Source organism: Tauraco erythrolophus, chromosome 6 (assembly GCF_009769465.1).
Source record: "Tauraco erythrolophus isolate bTauEry1 chromosome 6, bTauEry1.pri, whole genome shotgun sequence".
Taxonomy (NCBI): domain Eukaryota; kingdom Metazoa; phylum Chordata; class Aves; order Musophagiformes; family Musophagidae; genus Tauraco; species Tauraco erythrolophus.
The window spans coordinates 12642357-12661602 of NC_141470.1; the positions used below are offsets into that span (position 1 = coordinate 12642357).

The 19246-nt window shown below is 37.8% G+C and overlaps 1 protein-coding gene across 2 annotated transcripts in view; it reads right to left on the reverse strand.

Moving 5' to 3' along the window:
* Nucleotides 1-19246, reverse strand: part of OTOG (otogelin) — an 84652-nt gene that overhangs the window by 50134 nt on the left and 15272 nt on the right. For both annotated transcript variants that reach the window (XM_086612939.1, XM_086612940.1), the window contains exons 7-13: nucleotides 11451-11558; nucleotides 4914-5052; nucleotides 4495-4629; nucleotides 3297-3443; nucleotides 2593-2712; nucleotides 1621-1737; nucleotides 74-230 (exon numbers count right to left, since the gene is read on the reverse strand). In XM_086612939.1, the coding sequence (XP_086469065.1) occupies nucleotides 74-230; nucleotides 1621-1737; nucleotides 2593-2712; nucleotides 3297-3443; nucleotides 4495-4629; nucleotides 4914-5052; nucleotides 11451-11558 (923 nt within the window). The remainder of the gene's footprint in view (nucleotides 1-73; nucleotides 231-1620; nucleotides 1738-2592; nucleotides 2713-3296; nucleotides 3444-4494; nucleotides 4630-4913; nucleotides 5053-11450; nucleotides 11559-19246) is intronic.

A 19246-nucleotide genomic window follows, 5' to 3' on the forward strand; every position in this document is an offset into this window, starting at 1 on the left:
TGATTTTTTCAGGTCTGGCACTCACGATTGCAGGCAGCAGCTGCCACTGGCAATGCTGGTGAAGTAAACTTACGACACACTCTAGGGGACCTCCAGTCCACAGCAACTCCATGCTGGCAGCACTGATGGGCATATGCTGATACACTTGTACAGAAACACTCACAGTCACCTCCTTGATTACAACCACACGTATCTGTCAAGCAGTTTGAGTAAAACCAGGTGACGTCAATCTGGGAATATAAATATCTCTTATCAAAAATATTCATATAGACGCTGGCAACAACCACTTCAGTACAAAGCTACAACTCTTTCAAAATGTAATACATAACACTTTGAAGCATTAAAACACAAGAATGTGTTTATTAGAACACATCATAAAAACTTGTATAATACTTAGCAACGCAATTAAATCAATGACCCATTAAGAACATGCACACCAATACGTTGATGTGAGCTTCTGCTTTGTATGGGTTTGTAATCTTTAAACCATAATAAACTACAAAGAAGCTTATGAAATAAGAGAAACTCTCTTTAAACTGATCACAAATCAATAAATCTCAGAAGCACTAAGAAAGTTAGAAATACATAAAATGTAAGAAATAACAAAGTAGATGGAAAACTCTTCATGTGAGAGTGGCTCATTTTCTTCCTATTATTAGACAATTTCACAGGTGAACGTGATTTTTCCCTTAAATTATTTTGAAGTCTTAAGTGACAAAATTTCAAAGAAAACCATTAATGCTGATTTTCTCATTGAATTGTTACACATTCTACATGCATTTACACTTGAGTAAGTGTACTTATGAGGACCTTAGTTGCTACCTATGTTATACAGTGGACTAAACTGATGTTACATTAATAAAACTTTAACATCAGCTTCTCCTTTCTTCCAAAATGATATACAAAGCAACCCTGCAAGATTCCTGGTTGTCTTTCACGTGAAATCTCCTTTCTCCCTAGGAACCATTCTGACACACTCTTTAAGCCATGCACACAGTCTCAATACATGAATATCTTGGGATATATCATTTTCCATATAAGAACTAGCTCTGGAAGTCAGTCCCCTTCATTCTCCAACTGAACCTCAGCCTGTTGACTGTCAGAACATGTATGGCTCATTTATTTCCTTAGGTGGTTGTCAAAGTGACGAGATAAAGGCATTTTTCCTAGGAATGAGTTCTTCACATCTGATACTGTCTAGAAGAACTGTCAATTTATTTAAATTTGCCTGAAAAACATCTATGCTGTGCAACACAGTTGAGCAAAATGAAGCAAGTGGCTATGGTTATGCAAACAGTGCTTGGGATGAAAGAAAAGATAACACAAATTGGGTATAATTTTGTCTGCAGGACTAATAGGACTACCTACGTGGTAAAATGCTTACTGCCTAGGTCAGCTAAAGGCAGATAGTCCTTATAACAGGTTCAGTTAAACACTCACATTTTAGGATCAGAACAGGTATGGGTCAGACTTTCTGTGTGTTCTCTTTTGCTATAGTAGTCAAAATTATTACATTATGGAAGATAAGATGAAGATTTAAAGTGATGCAAGTTGAACAGTTAAGTTTCTCTCTAGTGCTATGTATACTTTCACACCTTTCTGTATGTGACCACAACTCACCACTGGATGGCAAGCTTCAAATGCTTCACTTAACAGTATTCCACATTCTTTCTTGGCAAATGGCTCTCTAAGGGGATTCAAACTGCATGGATTTCGAATGTCAGAGCTGTCAACACACTTAACCAGAAAGCAAAATCAAGGTGAGAAACTTGTTTCAAAACCACTTTGTGTTTCAACTTGCAAAGCACAGTTCTGCTTTGTTTTTTTAAAAAAGGAGATGCAAACCACAAAACAAACGAATCATTTATGAAAATAAAGAGATTAAGATACAGAATTAAAAGGGGATGAAAATCAGCAGAAAAGGAAAAGTACACAATCTGAAGAAATGTTTCATTTGTCTGAGAGCAGCAGAAAAACACATACATACAGATCTAAACATAGCTGCTGTGCAGTCCCAATCTGCAGTCCTTACACCTAACAGCGTAACTTACATAAATTACAAAGTTCGCTCCGACGACGTACATTAGAAGTGTCAGAAATCAGATCTTTTTACTCTAACTACTAGGAAGGGACGTTTCTATGAACACCACTAGACACATGACACTAAAACCTTTCCATTTTTAAATGTACAGCATATGAAAATACTATTTTTTCTTTCCATTGCCATGGTTTCAGAGTTAAATATTTCTCAGTTATGAAAGATCAGCTAAACTGGCAACATAGTCTGAAGTGAACCCACAATTCCTTCATTACATAAAAAAGGACCGCTGTTCAAACAATTTCTTCAAAAGCACTAGTAGATTCAGAATACTGTAATAGCATTTTTCCCTACTCTGTAGCACTTTGTAGGAAAAAAGGTGATTATTTTCTTCTCCTTAATGGATTATGATATCTGTAAGAACCATAGATGTTGCCATTTGCATGGATGCTTGATTGATACTTCCAGGAATGAATTTCTGATTTAATTCTAGATAAATTATATGATGTAACAGCAAAAAAATCTACTAGCAAACACATTATTTTATTATGTACCTCTACAGCTGTCCAGCTGTTCCCAAACTCTTGTGAGTTTGTTAATTCAAAATTATCTGGAGTCCTCAATTCATTTACTGTCTTCAAATCAAAATTTCCACATAATCCAGTCAATTTACCCTGGGGAAAATAAGATACAGAGATATATATACACATACATTAAAACATATTTCCATGTGATACAAACCACTACCAACCACAACCATTTTCAAAACTTGCTTCTTAAGTTCCTGTCTCCAGTTGCTTAATTATAATTTTGTCCTTTTCAGCTAAATTTCAGCCAAAACAGTTCAGCTCTTTGTGATAATAAAGCTGTGGAAAATATTTTATTTTGACAACATCAGTATTGTTCTCTTTTAACTAAGTATCTCCAAACCTTTGAGAAAGGAGCTGATCTTTTGTTCAGAGAAGTGACCTGTTTGCTAGCTATGTGCTTTTTACACTTCAGCAAAATAACACCTGCTTCAGTCGTATAAGGAATGAGCACTGCAGGAGAATGTTGTCTCATATGATATTAGTTTCTGTTGTTATAGAAGTCAGACAGTAAATAGTGACTGGGAAAAAAAGTATGAATATTCTAAATGACAAGGTATTTGAATGCTGACACACTGTCTATTCTCTGAATAATGGTAACATGTCTTACTTAAGAAGACTTACACAAATACTTCAAAGAAATGTCAGTAAGAGTGTTAACTTCCATTTACCTGCCACTGATGACCCATTTGCACATGAACTGTTGTTCTCTGATCCCAAAGAATGGTGATGTGCTCGTCAGGAAAATGAACAACAGTGAAAAATCCAGCTTTCCATAACTGTATTTTTTCTAGTTCATCTATGTAACTAGATAAGCTCTGTTCAAAATAAAACAAGGCAGCTTATAATTTAAGTAATGTCTTCACAAAATGTTCACTTGACAGGAAATGAAACACCTAAATGAAATGAATGACACTGTTCTCAGACAGAAGTCCAAAACTGAGAGAAGGCCACACAGGGATAAACATCTAAACAAAAGTGGTCTGGGTTTTGATTGTGAACTGTGTTGTATTTTTATGATTTTTTTATGATTTTAGAAGTTGATTTTATATCAAATTTCTAGGATGAGTAATGGTAACTGAAGTGAAGATCAAAATCTTAAAGATTCATTTGGGAGGCAAAAAATTAGTCTTAAGGCTCCTGGTTATGATTTTCACTTAGTTATTCACATCATTGCATTCAGGTCTTAGCCACATGCTTATTTTGAATATGGATAGGTATAAATATGCACAGAGCATCTTCTTGAAATAAGCAATTGTCTTAAATACATCCAGAGATTACCATCTTATTTACATAAAGCATTCTTCTCTTCATCCAATAACAAACAGATTCTAAATGATTTGTAGCATTGTAGAGTCAGTCTATAAACTGTAAATAGTACTACTTATACTAAACTTACCAAAAACACTAAACATTTACAGCAATAGAGTTTGCAGTTTGGTCAAAATTAAAAGGAAATTCAGGCTGTGGAGAATATACCAGGGACTGCAATTTGTTTTTTACAACTGTAGAGGAATATTCCTCCTATACATTCCAGATCAGACTGAACTCTCAGTTCTAGTGAAATTAATAGCAAAAGTTTCACTGACTTCAAAATATCTCAATTTTTCTTAAAACACTAAACAGGAATAAAATCTAAACAAAAGAATTACAATAATCTCATCTAACATTTCTGTGAAATGTAGATAATATTTTGTTTAAGGTTTCCATTGAACAATGCAGATGTGATCAGCATTCACGGTAAAAAAAAAAAAGATATTTATGTCTCTGCCACTTAAATGGCACAGTAAGTTTTTGCTAATGAAAGGAAAAAACATTCAGAGAAGTACATATGCTAACTTTTGATCAGTGTTAAAGGCTGAAACTTACCGGATTTCCAGATTCATCATCAAATATTAAAAAAGATAGTCCAACATTAATGAAAATGTTTTTTCTGCAAATGATTCCAGTATTAAAGCAGTTAATATTCTCTATAATAACAGAAAAACTGGTTGAAGAAGTACTCTGAAGAAAAAAAAAAGAAATGGACACTTTTAAATATACTAACATAAATACGTATAATGTTATATAGTTCAATTAGCAGAAAACTCAGTGTACAATTATTATGTTACGTATGACTCTAGTCTAAGTAGACTCTAGTCTAGACTGCTAAGTCTAAGCAACATCAAAGCTTGAAAAACAGTATGCAGGACTCAACAAAACGTACAGATTGGAAGCAAGTAGAAGCATAGTTTTTAACAGGTAGCTTTTAAATCCAGTTTTACAGAGGCTTTACAAAAAAGTCTCACCTTAACTAGGTAAGCCTTACAAGTTCCAGCAAAGTCAAACGTTAGTCCATCAAACGTTCTGTAATGCCGATCCCCGTACGCAGTACACATTGATGGGCAGGGATGGAAGGTGCATTGAAATGATCCATGCTGGCAAATGCTGAAAAATGTATGATCAATAATGGTAATATCAACTGTAACCATGGATAAATGATTACATCTATTGCACTGAGAAGCAAAAAAAACCAAAACCCATGCAAGTATGACACTGTGGACAGAAGCATTTTGAAATGTTAATTGGAAGCAGTATATATGAATTGATTCTCTGGAAAAAAAATTGTACACACTGAACTCACACAGTCTCTGTTTCTTCCTGTTAGAATTTCTAAGTTCCAGAACATATAGATACCAAAAGGGCATTTCTTTCATTGAAACAAGAAAACAAAAACTGCCACCCAAAGTAATGCAATTTAGTAACTCACATCAATAACGTGTCACAAGGACAAAGCTTTGTTTTTCAGCTTCTCACAGAACGATAGCTTCTATATGAACCTGAGAATCAACAAGCAATATGTCCTATTACTACAGTCTTATTCCCTTTCTGCTTGAATGAGAATTTCACAGAACTACAGAGGAAAAATTTCAGGAGCGTTATTTTGGTGCTTAGGTTCCTCAAAAGAACCACGGTTTGGGTTGCTGGGCTTTTTTTTTTTTTCTTCTTCACATGTCTCCATACTATCACCCCCAAACCCTAGCCTAACAGTTCAGGGGCTTCTGGAATAGTTCAGGTTCTGTCTATGGCCACTTTAAGCATCAAAATGCTTTTGTCACACATACACTGGCTGCTCAGACCTTTCTGAATTACCTTTGCTGTGCACCGGCCTAACAGCAAGCCTTTGCAGCACTGGATACTAGGTCTCTGTCTGCATTACCCTCTTGCCATCTAAACAACATTTTCAGAAATGACACAAGATTTATAAATAACGGATAGAATTTCATTTCCTGTATCCAGAAGTCATTTTTAAAATGTTCGTTTTTATGTATCTAAATCACCTGGGCACTTAAAAAAGTTCCCTCGATGAGAACAGCAGAGGTGGTGCCCTGGTATAGCTTTACTACAGGTATATTTTATAAATATAGGTTAAACTAAATACAGCATGTGTTATAATTTTGGTACATGGCTAAGTTTATTTTCAAAAATATTGAATTTTGAATTTCCTGATTAAATGAATGCTTCACATTTTACAACTGAAGTATTATTCTGACTTACAGAAATATTTGATAAATTACTAATGTTTGGCATCTCAGATACTGAAGCACCAAGCAGTATGAAGTTTTTTTCAGCATAACTTTTCCTTTTCAGGTCATATCACTGTCATATATGACAGGGTCAGAACACCACAGTTTTCAAAAGAATAGCAATTATCTAGACAATCTAGGCAGCTCCCATTACTGGTAGCATCATGTTTCCTTCTGTTCCCTTCCCATGTAACTTGCACCAACCTGGAGTAATTTTCCAGATTTTCCAAGACTTCACTTATCTATCATTGATTCGGCCCACTGCATGTGTTTTGTATAACTACACATACAAATACACTAAGCACATGAGTAAAATAAGTTGAAAGTATAACATGTGAGAAGTGTTTGCTGTACCAAGGCACAAACAGATGGCCGTAGGACTCGCCCAGCTGACCAGTCACCTCAAAGCAGTACCTAAGCAGGAGCCTAACCAAGCCGATGGAGAGAGGCAAGTAGAAGAAATTCTATTTGGACTGAAAAATAAGCATTGCTCCTCATGCTATCTGTGAGACACGAGGCTTTAGTTTTACTCTTGACCTATTCCTCCACCTGCTGATCTGTTAAGGGTTCGTGCAGAAACACTTCTTAACATGTAAAGAGTAGGGAGCTCCTTTACATACTTTGTTTTTCAGGAGTCTTAACACATTTACAGTCAGAAGGAAGGGCTTAAGAGGGAACCAACAAGGAGAGGTGCTTTGCTGGACCTTGTTCTCACCAACAAAGAAGGGCTGGTGGGGAACGTGATGCTCGAGGACAGCCTTTGCTGTAGTGATCATGAAATGGTGGAATTCAAGATTCGTACGGAAGCAAGGAGGGTGCACAGCAAGCTCACTACCTTGGATTTCAGGAGAGCAGACTTCAGCCTCTTCAGGGATCTACTCAGTAGAGTACAATGGGATGAAGCCCTGGAGGGAAGAGGGGCCCAAGAAAGCTGGTTAATATTCAAGGATCACCTCCTCTAAGCTCAGGAGCAGTGCATCCCAACAAAGAGAAAGCCAGGTAGGAACACCACAAGGCCTACATGGATGAACAAGATGCTCCTGGACCAATTTGGACACAAAAACAAGGCCTACAGAGGGTGGAAGCAAGGACAGATAGCCTCGGAAGAATATAGAGCAATTGTCCGAGCAACCAGAGATCAGGTTAGGAAAGCTAAAGCCCTGATAGAGTTAAATCTGGCCAGGGACATCAAGGGCAACAAGAAAGGCTTCTATAGATATGTCAATGATAAAAAGAGATCTAGGGAAAATGTAGGCCCTCTCCAGAAGGAAAAGGGGGACCTAGCTACCTGGGATATGGAGAAGGCTGAGGTTCTCAATGACTTCTTTGCCTCAGTCTTCACTGGCAAGAGCTCCAGCTGCACAGCCCAAGTCCCAAAAGGCAAAGGCAGAGACTGGGAGAATGAAGAACTGCCCACTGTAGAAGATCAGGCCCGAGACCTTCTAAAGAACCTGAAGGTGGACAAGTCCATGGGACCTGATGAGGTGCATCCGTGGGTCCTGAGGGAACTGGCAGATGAAGTTGCTAAGCCACTATCCATCATATTTCAGAAGTCGTGGCAATCTGGTGAAGTTCCCAATGACTGGAAAAGGGGAAACATAGCTCCCATCTTTAAAAAGGGAAAAAAAAGAAGACCCAGGGAAGTACAGGCCAGTCAGTCTCACCTCTGTGCCCGGCAACATCATGGAGCAGATCCTCCTGGTGACTGTGCTAAGGCACATAGAAAATAAGGAGGTGATTGGTGACAGCCAACAAGGCTTCACTAAGGGCAAATCCTGCCTGACTAATTTGGTGGCCTTCTATGATGATGTTACAGCATTGATGGATAGGGGAAGAGCAACTGACATTGTCTACCTGGACTTATCCAAAGCATTTGATACTGTCCCACATGACATCCTTGTCTCTAAACTGGAAAGACACAGTTTTGATGGATGGACCACTTGGTGGATAAGGAATTGGCTGGATGGTCGCACTCAAAGAGTTGTGGTCAACAGTTCAATGTCCACGTGGAGGCCTGTGACGAGTGGTGTTCCTCAGGGGTCAGTACTGGGACCAGTGCTATTTAACATCTTTGTTGGTGACATGGACAGTGGGATCGAGTGCACCCTCAGTAAGTTTGCAGATGACACCAAGTTGTGTGGTGTTGTGGACATGCTGGAGGGAAGGGATGCCATCCAGAGGGACCTTGACAGGCTGGAGAGGTGGGCCTGTGAGAACCTCATGAATTTCAACAAGGCCAAGCGCAAGGTCCTGCACATGGGTCGGGGCAATCCCAAGCACAAGTACAGGCTGGGCGGAGAATGAATTGAGAGCAGCCCTGAGGAAAAGGACTTGGGAGTGCTGGTGGATTAGAGGCTCAACATGACCCAGCAATGTGCGCTGGCAGCCCAGAAAGCCAACCGTGTCCCAGGCTCTATCAAAAGGAGAGTGGCCAGCAGGTCGAGGGAAGTGATTCTGCCCCTCTGCTCTGCTCCCGTGAGACCCCACCTGGAATACTGTTTTCAGGTCTGGAGTCCCCAACACAAGAAGGACATGGAGCTGTTGGAGTGGGTCCAGAGGAGGGCCACGAAGATGATCCGAGGGCTGGAACACCTCTTCTATGAGGACAGGCTGAGAGAGTTGGGGCTGTTCAGCCTGAAGAAGAGAAGGCTCCGGGGTGATCTTATTGCAGCCTTCCAGTGCTTAAAGGGGGCCTACAGGAAAGCTGGAGAGAAACTTTTTACAAGGGTGTGTAGTGATAGGACAAGGGGCAATGGATTTAAACTGAAAGAGGGCAGATTTAGATTAGATATAAGGAAGAAATTTTTCACTCAGAGGGTGGTGAGGCACTGGAACAGGTTGCCCAGAGAAGTTGTAGATGCCCCATCCCTGGAAGTGTTCAACGCCAGGTTGGATGAGGCTTTGGGCAACCTGGTGTAGTGGAGGTTTTCCCTGCCCATGGCAGGGGGATGGAACTAGATGATCTTTAAGGTCCCTTGAAACCCTAACCATTCCATGATTCTATAATGTCTTCAAAGTCCTCTGCAACAGTTTTGTTTCATACTAAGTAAACTAACACTTAGTTATCAGAATCTAGAGAGCCCTAGATGCAAAAGCAGAGCTAGTGGCATCTTCCGAACTTCAATGAGCTTTTAAAATCAGTATTTCAAAGAAGTATTTGTTTAAGAACACAGAAGGCCCAATTCAGCAGCCCACAGAGACCAAGCAGCATTGTCTCAATGGTTTCCACATACGACAGCAATATTACTGTAATAATAATACTGTATTACTGTAATAACCTTTTGTTTAATCTTGCCAGCACACGATAACGATTTCAGGCAGTTGTACTGAACACCGAACTTGAGGAACCTAGAACCACAGTTCAGCCAGACTCCAGAATTTGGGCTGAAAGCTCCTGGCACTCCACTGGTAGTTTTGCCAACTTAAGAATTATTTTTTTTTTGCCATTTTACTGTTCACAGATTAATGGTTACGTTGCTAATACTACATCAGATATGAATTATATTATATTTAGTATTAATGCACACTATTTCTGTGCACTAAATAAAGTCATTATAACTGCTGTGAGTGTCTAAGTGGGTTTGTTTGCACAGGAGTATTTTCATGCTTTGCACGATCAAAAACGTGCGTTTCCCTTGCCATATCAAATACACCCCTGCATACACACACCCTACTCTCAAAGACTTCATACGCTTCGTATCAGTCTAAGGTTGTTGCAGACTTCCCATCTTTCAGTGGACAACTGATTGTCAAAAAGCTATTATTACTTAAACTGTCTTTGCTTCTAGATGTGGAAGACTAGAAAATGACAATATTAAGGATTTGTACATGAATTAATGGGCCTGGCCTCAGAAAAAAAGAGAGAAGGCTAAATATCCAGTATCTTTCTGCCTGCACTGCTGCTGCCTTTGGTCAAGTCTCATACAGATTAAATGGGATATAATAGTTCTTCCTGTTGCAAGCAATCCCACTCCAGGTCCAATTGGAGAGGCCTTTGGAAATAAGGGGTGAATAACCCGGCTCGCTTTACCTGCCTGCCCAGTTGAGATGGCTTGTAAGTTGCTTCACCAGTCGACCAAAGGGCTACAAATATCTTCTAGAGCAGATACTGGGGACCTGACGAGAGGCAGAGGTAGGCAGTCAGCACAAGGCTGGAGGGGGCAACGACATCCAGACAAGGCAGTGATTAGTGCTGACTGGACAAGCCTTCACCCTACTAGGCTATACTGAGCTGTGCAGGCCAGAAGCAGTAGTTTGCCAGGTGACACCAGATAAACGTTCCTGGTAAGCTAAAAGAAGGGGACAAAAGGAAGGAACTGCTCTGCTGAGAAGCTGGAGACTACACCACTACCATAGCATCTTGATGCTTGACAGTACAGTTGATTTTTCTGAGGCTCTGCTAAGACAAATGGTGCTGCTTTGTGCCAGCTTGCAACATTCAATAGCAGTCAGAGAAGAAAACAGGTGGGGACCATCACGAAACAAGTCTTTCAGGATCATGCAGAGGTAGTATATTTTCACATCTTAGCTCTTGTGAAGCTTATTGGAATGGCAGTGGACCATGTTCTATTGAGAGTGCTCAAGGAAACTTCACAGAGTAAGGCACCTAAAGGGTGTGTGCTGCATTTACAACACTGGATAGTAAAAGGAACACATTTCTGCATGTATTTGAGTGATCCTATCAACCTTTCTCTATTGGAACACTTCCTTTAAAAGCTGATTGATTCACCAGTTATCTTATCCAGGCGTGCAAAATTAGCAACCTATGTATCTGTTAAGATGCTCAGTACACGATGTTGCTCAGTACTCTCCTTACTTTATTGTTGTAGTGGGTGTATACTTATGGCCACAGGGTTATGTTCTGATTCAATGCTAAACGTGGAAATGAATAAGCAAAAAGCTTTAACAAATGTCACTCAGATATAATAGTTGAATGATTTTACCTGCACTTTAAGAACACTGGCCAAGGAATATTAATTTAGATTACCCTGATAACAAAAAATAAATTTTCTTAATCAAGCGCTTTTTGAAAAAAAAGGAATCTCAAGTAGCCATTATGTTATGTAAAAGCTCCTTGAAAAAACAAACCTTAAAAGAAATATCATTTTAATAGCCCTTTGAGCAAAAGTAAACACAAAATTCCAGAAAATGATTTACCAGAATTTGGTGTGAAATTTATGATTAAGAAACATGAAGGAATAATCAATCCATAAATAAACAACTAAAATTAAAAAACCACCTAAATAGATCTCTGCTTACCATGTATGACAAGAAGAAATGACTTTGTCACCTGGAAAGTATTCCTTTCCTTTCCATGAACATGGACATTCATCTGCGTCCAAGCACACATCCCCATGTTTAACAAGACTATCAAAAAAAGAACAAAAAATATACATTCAGCAGAAATACACCCACTATCTAGATACAAAAGTATTTTCCTTAACTCTTGAATTATTAGCATTATTATTGAAAAACAAATAATATTTTAAACCTTCTGAAATTGAAAAGGCACAATTTTATTAATAATTACATATGAGTAATTTGGTAATTCCTTTCACAGGTACCTGAATATTTGATCTTTACTAAGTGCTAGCACTTTGGGCACTAGCCCTTCAACCACTAACCCTGTGAAGACTTATTCATTAACATAAAAATTTTAAGGTCAAGGAAACTAAGATTTTTCCAGACCTTCTCTAAATTTCAAACATCTTGTAATGTAGCCAATTAACTTAATTAAAGCCAAGAGATCTTCTAAGAGATGCAGGAGCCATCATGCCCCTTTGCTCTAGTGGTCTGTGCTCTTACTGTCAAAAATCAGTGGCCTATTTGTTCTAAGACTTTTTAAATGAGGATTTCTTCTTGTTCTTTTTTTCACCTGATTTAAAGAGCTTTCACTTGCTGCATAGTTTTCCTATAGCTGTAGTTACATTTCTTGCTCTGTGCATAATTTAATCAATATCAAAAAAGCTGTCCTGGATGCACAAATTTAACTGAGCACACATTTCTGTATGACTGGCACCTTCATGCAAGCAATCACAAATGTACTTAATTTTACTGCCAGAAATATTCTCACAGCCTTCAAAGGAGATTTTCATAACGCAGACAACCATATGTATAGCTATTTACAGTTCAAGACTAATGATATAAATTTGTGTTTACAATCACAACTCCTAGAGTAACAGATAAAAACTGAAAAATCAAAAAAATTGTGAAAAAGATTCCATTAACAGATAGAGAATAGAGGAATTCTTGCCTGAATAGGATTCCTAGACTAAATAAAGTGACTAGTCTAAAAATTTTAAGTAAATATTTGTGGCTTTTAATAATATCCAGAAAAACTGAAATATGAGAGTTGGATAGAGAGATCTCAGACACGTTCTACAAGTAAATTTCTGAAAATATACCAAAAATATTAACTGATTTTATTTGAAAAGTTGTATTTTCACTGAGCCCAAGAAAGTTGTATTTCTTACAAAGACTGATAAATTTTCAAAAAATATTGTAATCCTATTGGACAAACAGGTCCAATAACAGATAGAATACCACCTTCGATGAGAAATCAATCTGCTAAACGAAAATTGCAAACCTCTTGATAAGCTACGGCACTGTCTTTCACTCTAACTGCTGTAGCTCCAACTTGTTTTGTGTTCTGTATCTGTTCCAAACAGGATCCTGTTTGATATGGCATAAGAAGCCGGAGCAACTAACATGTTAGCTACATAGTAAAATGATTTTTTACAGGTACCATACAATCTACAATTATCCTTGTATCTAAATGCTAACTTTTGAAACGTATTTGTATTGGGAAATAAACAGTCTCTTAAAATGGTACTGTTGGGCTGATCATCTTTTTTCTTCTTCAAGATAAGTTTGTTTAGAATCCACTCTCTGTAGTAGTAAAAATTTTATACAAGTTTTCCTGTGTTTGTAACAGTTTTCTGAAGATAACATATGCGGCGTTTCTGATGTTTAGCACTGTAATTTGGGCAAGACACTGCACCATGGACAAGAGATCGCAGGTGTGAGGCACATTCGTGACAAACAGCGTGATGACAATGTTTTGTTTCCCTGGTATCCAAAAGGAAACGCTTTACCATGGAACATTTTATTTACTCATGTTAACAACCTAGTAATTCATGTACTATGACTTAGACTCTTCTTCATTATATTATTTGTCAGATGGAAATTTACATCTCTGCAGCTCTTCTTATTGGGAATGTGCAGACATCATAAAACGCTCTCCCACATTAAACCAAAAATCTTCAATTTTCCCCCACAGTATGTGAAGCGTCCTTTGTAATCCATACTCATTCAAGTATTGTGTCACTTGAAGACAACCAGCTATGAGACTGAAGTTCCCACTGGTTTAAAGCTGCTCAGAACTGAACAGGGCACTTCAGACACAAAGAGCACCACACTGACAAGGTAACACTAAATGCAGTTTTTCCCTCACGTTATTACCCTGGCTAATACAAGTGATAACAGCTTTCTCTCTTGTAAAGCCAAGCAAGTGGATAGATTTCAATGATCTGAGAATTCACCACAAATACCCTGGAGGCCTTGCACAGCTCCTCTTTGAAGTATCAGACATTTTTCTCGACACATATACTTACTGTCTGACCTATAATGAACTGCAAAGATACAATGATAATAGCTATCACGCTTCACCATGCTGAACATCTCATTATTGTCTATAGCTTTGTTCCTTCACATACACACAACATGTAGATAGTCTTAGTAGAGGCATCATTAGAAGCAATGAGTCTCCTGTGAGTCAATAAATACTACTTTGCTTCTGCAAATCCCACAATTCTGGACCAGAATACTAAAAAAAACCCTCTTTCTCAGCCTCCACCAGAACAGTTTTCAACAGGTCGTGTATTGCACGGCTCTTTCCCCTCCCTGGGCAACAGCCTACCACCAACTGGTTTACAGAGCCATGAATGCTTTTGCCCCAGCACCACGTCTGCTCTCTGAGGGTTTCACAACTCTTCCTACAAAGGTCTGTAACAGAGCTTAAGGAGGTAAAAAGAATGTAATAAGCATCAGATAATATTTCTAGTATCAGAATTCTACCACCACCACCTGTTACTTCCCTAACCAGAAAACAGGATAAACAAATTTTTTTAAAACAGCAGATGTTAATAACCTTACTGTAGCCCCTAATGCCTTCATCCTAGTTCACTCACTGTCTAGACAGGGAGAGCTACTATATTCCTGCTGAGTGTTTCCTTACTTGTTTGGGGAGCTTTTTAAGTCAATCTCTTTTTTTTTTTCCCCCTCCAAAGTTTATTATAAAGAAAGATTAAGTAATTTTGCAGAATGCTTGAAGGGTTCTTAGTATCCTTGCTGTATCCTTCTGTATAACTAATTTTGACGCTTCTGCTAAGATACAGTCAGATGCCTGCACTTCTGCGGTTTCACCTTGTACTGGGAATCTCCCCCTACATTCAGCTCTACCATCAGCATCCTACTGGTGCTGAGCAGAGTGGACCCTAAACCAGAAAATTCATAGAAACAGCAGTAGCAGCTTAAAGACCAAAGGTAGGTAAAAGTAAGAAAAACAAGAGCAAGAAGTAGAATGACAGGGATTCACCTAGATTCCCATATTCTGCAACCTTTTCCACAGAGGCCTTTGACAATTTGGCTCATCCATTGCCTGTGCCTCCTCTGAAGTTTCCTTGTGCTAAAAGAAGCTCCTGCCTCCACACATCAACTGACTGTTGTGGACAGAAGAGGGCAAAATCACAAGTCACAAGCATAATACTCAGAGCGGAATAAGTCCTGGCTATGGGTTTTGCTGCAACATCAAGGCAAAGGAGGAGAATGAATCTGTCTTGACTTATCTTATTCTAAGCAGAAAAAATGCAACAGGAATTAAGCAAAGTGAGTGAAAGAATGAGGGTAAGAACACTTTTATTAGCAGGTTTTTTTCCCCTCCATAGATGCTTTGTTTTTTAATTGATGTTGAATTAATATATATTTGCAGATACATGTTAAAGTATATTCCAGGTCTCTTTTTGTAATAGAAAGAATTTCAGAAAGTAACTCCAACTGTAACAGAAGTCTTCCTTTCAAACTAAATGACGGGAAGTTCAATGATTCGTGTAAACAACAAGTGAAAAAAACCAAAGGTAATATAAAAAGGTGCTCAAGAATCTGAATGATACTGGTGAAATTTCACTGTGAATTGAATAAAAGTAAAGGGAGATAAAAAAATAAATATTTGTTTGCAGCTAGTGTAAACTAGAAAGTAGAAGACTAAGTGGGTTTTGGAAGTATTGTAGGAGGAAATAACAAGCACTTAAACGTATCAAAGGGAGCAACAAGTCTGCAGAGCAGAAGAAGATGGAAAAGAACTGGGTCGTCATGTTCTGGCACTGCAGTGAAGGTACATTCACCCTTCGGAAATGAACTCCAATCCAATACCTTTAGCATGCTGTAATTCTATAGCCATCAGCAACAGAAATCAGCATGAAATCCAGTGTGCATAAATATAAGTTCCTGAATCACCCAAATACAGGAATGTTGATGCAGTCTTTGTAACAGAATCGCACAGTAGACTGCATAGCCATGATGGTAACATATCCCCATGGAGAGCAATCCTTCTTTACTCGGAAAACATTAAATCTTCCTGAAAACTCTCCAAAACTCTGCCTAGATCAGAAAAAGGAAAAGATTAAAAATACTTTGCTTGATAGTGGTGGAAGAGTCATCCAGAAAAGAGGTGTGAACAGAACAATACTTATATTCTCATGCCAATAATAATAAATTCTGAACTTTACTTATTAAATTGAGGAGCAGCAGGTCTTTCGAAAAAGGAAACTAAACACATATCAAAAGAACAGGACTTGGAATTCATCTGAGGAGATATATTTTAAAACACAACGTTGTTGATGTAATTACTTTTAATAAAAGTCAATTTTCTAAACATATTTGAAATTGAACTGCATTCTTCCCCCACTATTACATTTTTTTTGACAGTAGACACATTTATAAGATGACAAAATTGTTTTCTTTGTGCAAATTAGAAAGTGATGAATTTTCTTTTTTTAAGAAAATCTTTCAAGAATGTGTTTAAGCTCCTTACATGTTATTTGATACAGTACACCACTTCAGAAATAAAGTGATAATTTAAAAATTTTTGGAGAAATAACCTGGCATGATACTCCTTTCTTAGTTACAAAACTTCATTACAATTACACTATACCACAGCTTTCAGTTCACTGTCTTTTCATAGCTCTATTTTATGAGAGCAGCAAATGATAAAAAAAGAAAGACCTAAAACTTCTTACCAGGGTAAATTCACCCAAATGTATTACAGTCCAAGTTCAGCAGAAAAGAGAGTATTCTCTGTCACAGATTGTAACAGTTATCTGCAGAGGTGGAGTCTTGTCCTACCACACTACAGAACATTGCATCCAGCCTGGAAAGGCCACATAATTCCCCACCACTCATTGAAGACAAACTGAAGTGGATATTGAAATGCCAGCATCAAAACTTGGTCCCACAAATGTCCGTGATGCTTTAATGACTATAACTTAGTGTGCTTGACACTGAAGTGTTTGGAACCTGGAAAAAAAAATTGCATATACTATACTTTGGTACCAAGAAAATTAAAATCCCATTTAACTTCTTCCATTCTGTGAAGTGTCAAGCATAAGCCATGTCTACAGAAATCGATGGCTGTAAAGTTGGTAAAATGAGACCTCAGTTTTTGTGGGGTTTTGGTTGGGTGGGTTTTTTTTTTTGGCAGGGGGAGGAGGGCAGGGTGAGACAGAGCAGGGAAAGAGGGATTGTTTTTGTGTTTCCTAAATGTATAAAAGGAAAAAAAAAAAGTTCTCAGAGATTCTGCTTACAAAGGTGGCTCATACAGTAGTAGACAATTAAAGCATACAGTGGGAGGAGGGAAGAAAACTTTGATACAGCAATGCCATCTTGTATTCCTGAGGTTCAGACAGACTCACAGACCATAAAAATAAATATATATACCTGGAAAAACAGCACGCTATTTCAAAACAGTATATAACTATTTATGTACTTTTTACAAGGGTAAAGGGACTTTTTCCAAGGGCATGTAGTGATAGGACAAGGGGCAATGGATTTAAACTGAAAGAGGGTTGATTTAGATTAGATATAAGGAAGAAACTTTTCGCTCAGAGGGTGGTGAGGCACTGGAACAGGTTGCCCAGAGAAGTTGTAGATGCCCCATCCCTGGAAGTGTTCAAGGCCAGGTTGGATGAGTCTTTGGGCAACCTGGTGTAGTGGAGGATTTCCCTGCCCATGGCAGGGGGGGATGGAACTAGATGATCTTTGAGGTCCCTTCCAACCCAAACCATTCTATGGTAGAAGTGTTCCTTTCATGCTTAGAACTATGATCCCAAAATCTGTGGTGTTGGTCATTCTACAATGCTTTCTTTTTAATGTCTGTTGACATCCTTGATAAAATATCGAGTTGGATATTGGATGTTGCTGAGCTGTGATAAGTTAAGTGACCTGGATCTACAGATAAGCACTAATAGTGGCCACTTGAGAATTCATTTTTTTATTCCCTTGCACTACTAACATGGGGGGGGGATATGATATCACTGAAACAAGGAGAAAGTTACAGCTAGTTTTATAACCATGATTAGGAAGAAAAGTTTAGTTATTATTTAAGTTCAAAGTTAATCATGGCAAAGACTTACTAAAGTTCAAAATACTGAGTAGTTAGCAGAGACTCCTCGATTTAGGTTAACAGCATAGCAGTTGGATTAATTAATATAGTTTATGGAGGGGAAAAAAAAATAAAAGGGAAAAAACATGGAAGATCTAATAGGTAGGTAGCATCATGAGGTACTAACAGAAGTAATAGAAATAATTTCTATTTGCAGGTGTGGCAATAGATATTGCAAATTATTGACATAACCCTCAGAATTTGCATTTATTATTTACATTTAGGGGCTGGAGGGTCTCTTGGTTTTTACTGCAAGATGTAATTAATGTGTAATATACATGGAAATTACTAAACTATCAAATATTCCAGTTAATGGAAATATGGATGGATAACACAATCTAAAATAAATACTAATGTATATTATTAAACTATTCAGCTGAGTCAGTCGAAATAAAAGCATCTGTCTTCAAAAAATGACTGTTTTTCTTGCAGTAGCTTTTCTCATATGAGGTGCTTGACAATGAATGGATAAAAAGAACATACAAAAGGTGTACCTCTAATGCCCAGTTGTCTCTTCTAGTACAGATATTTTAAAAGATGCACTTAATTATATATAAACACTTTTTAAAAGTTCACATATGAGGAATAAAATTTTCTTTACAAAAACCCATCTGTTAATATCGACTTTTTTTTTCCAATTATATATACTCAGTTTTACAAATTTTAATCCATTCTTCACTGTAGTAACATTTTTTGCTGGTTATTTCAGAGCATCAACTGAGAGCAGGAAGCAAGGAGCAGAAACTACCTGACTAAATTCAGTCTGCATCTTATAACCATAAAAATGCAGTTTCCTGTCTGTAAACCCCAAAGTGCTATTAGAACCTGCTATACGTAAAATGAATCCATCAGAAAACACAAAATTGATAAAAATAGAATTAGTACAGGTATCAAACATCACTGGTTGAATTCAGGGTGTGCAGCTTAGCTGGACTGAACTAATATTGTTTAGTTCATGCACTTTGACAACTCCATTGCTCCACAGCTGCTCACATTACCCAATGTTATAAGTTCTGTAATTTCTAATATTTTTATATATATATAAAAAAATGACCTCTTCTGTTATTCTGAGGGGCCCTCTATTACGAGAGGAAATATTAAGAACGGAGGAAAATGGCTTTTTAAAAGGCATGGGATTCATTATATCCAGTAGAGCCTGCATGTTCTATATCACGATCCACAACAGATAAACCTGTAATATTGACACAATGTATCTCTGATATCAATTAATCAATATTTCCAAAGTGTTGTGAGGGAATTTTTTAACAACCAATCTTGTGTTAAATTTTCAGTCCTTTTTCATTTCTGTGTGCCTTCTAGGACAATGCACAGGGAACAT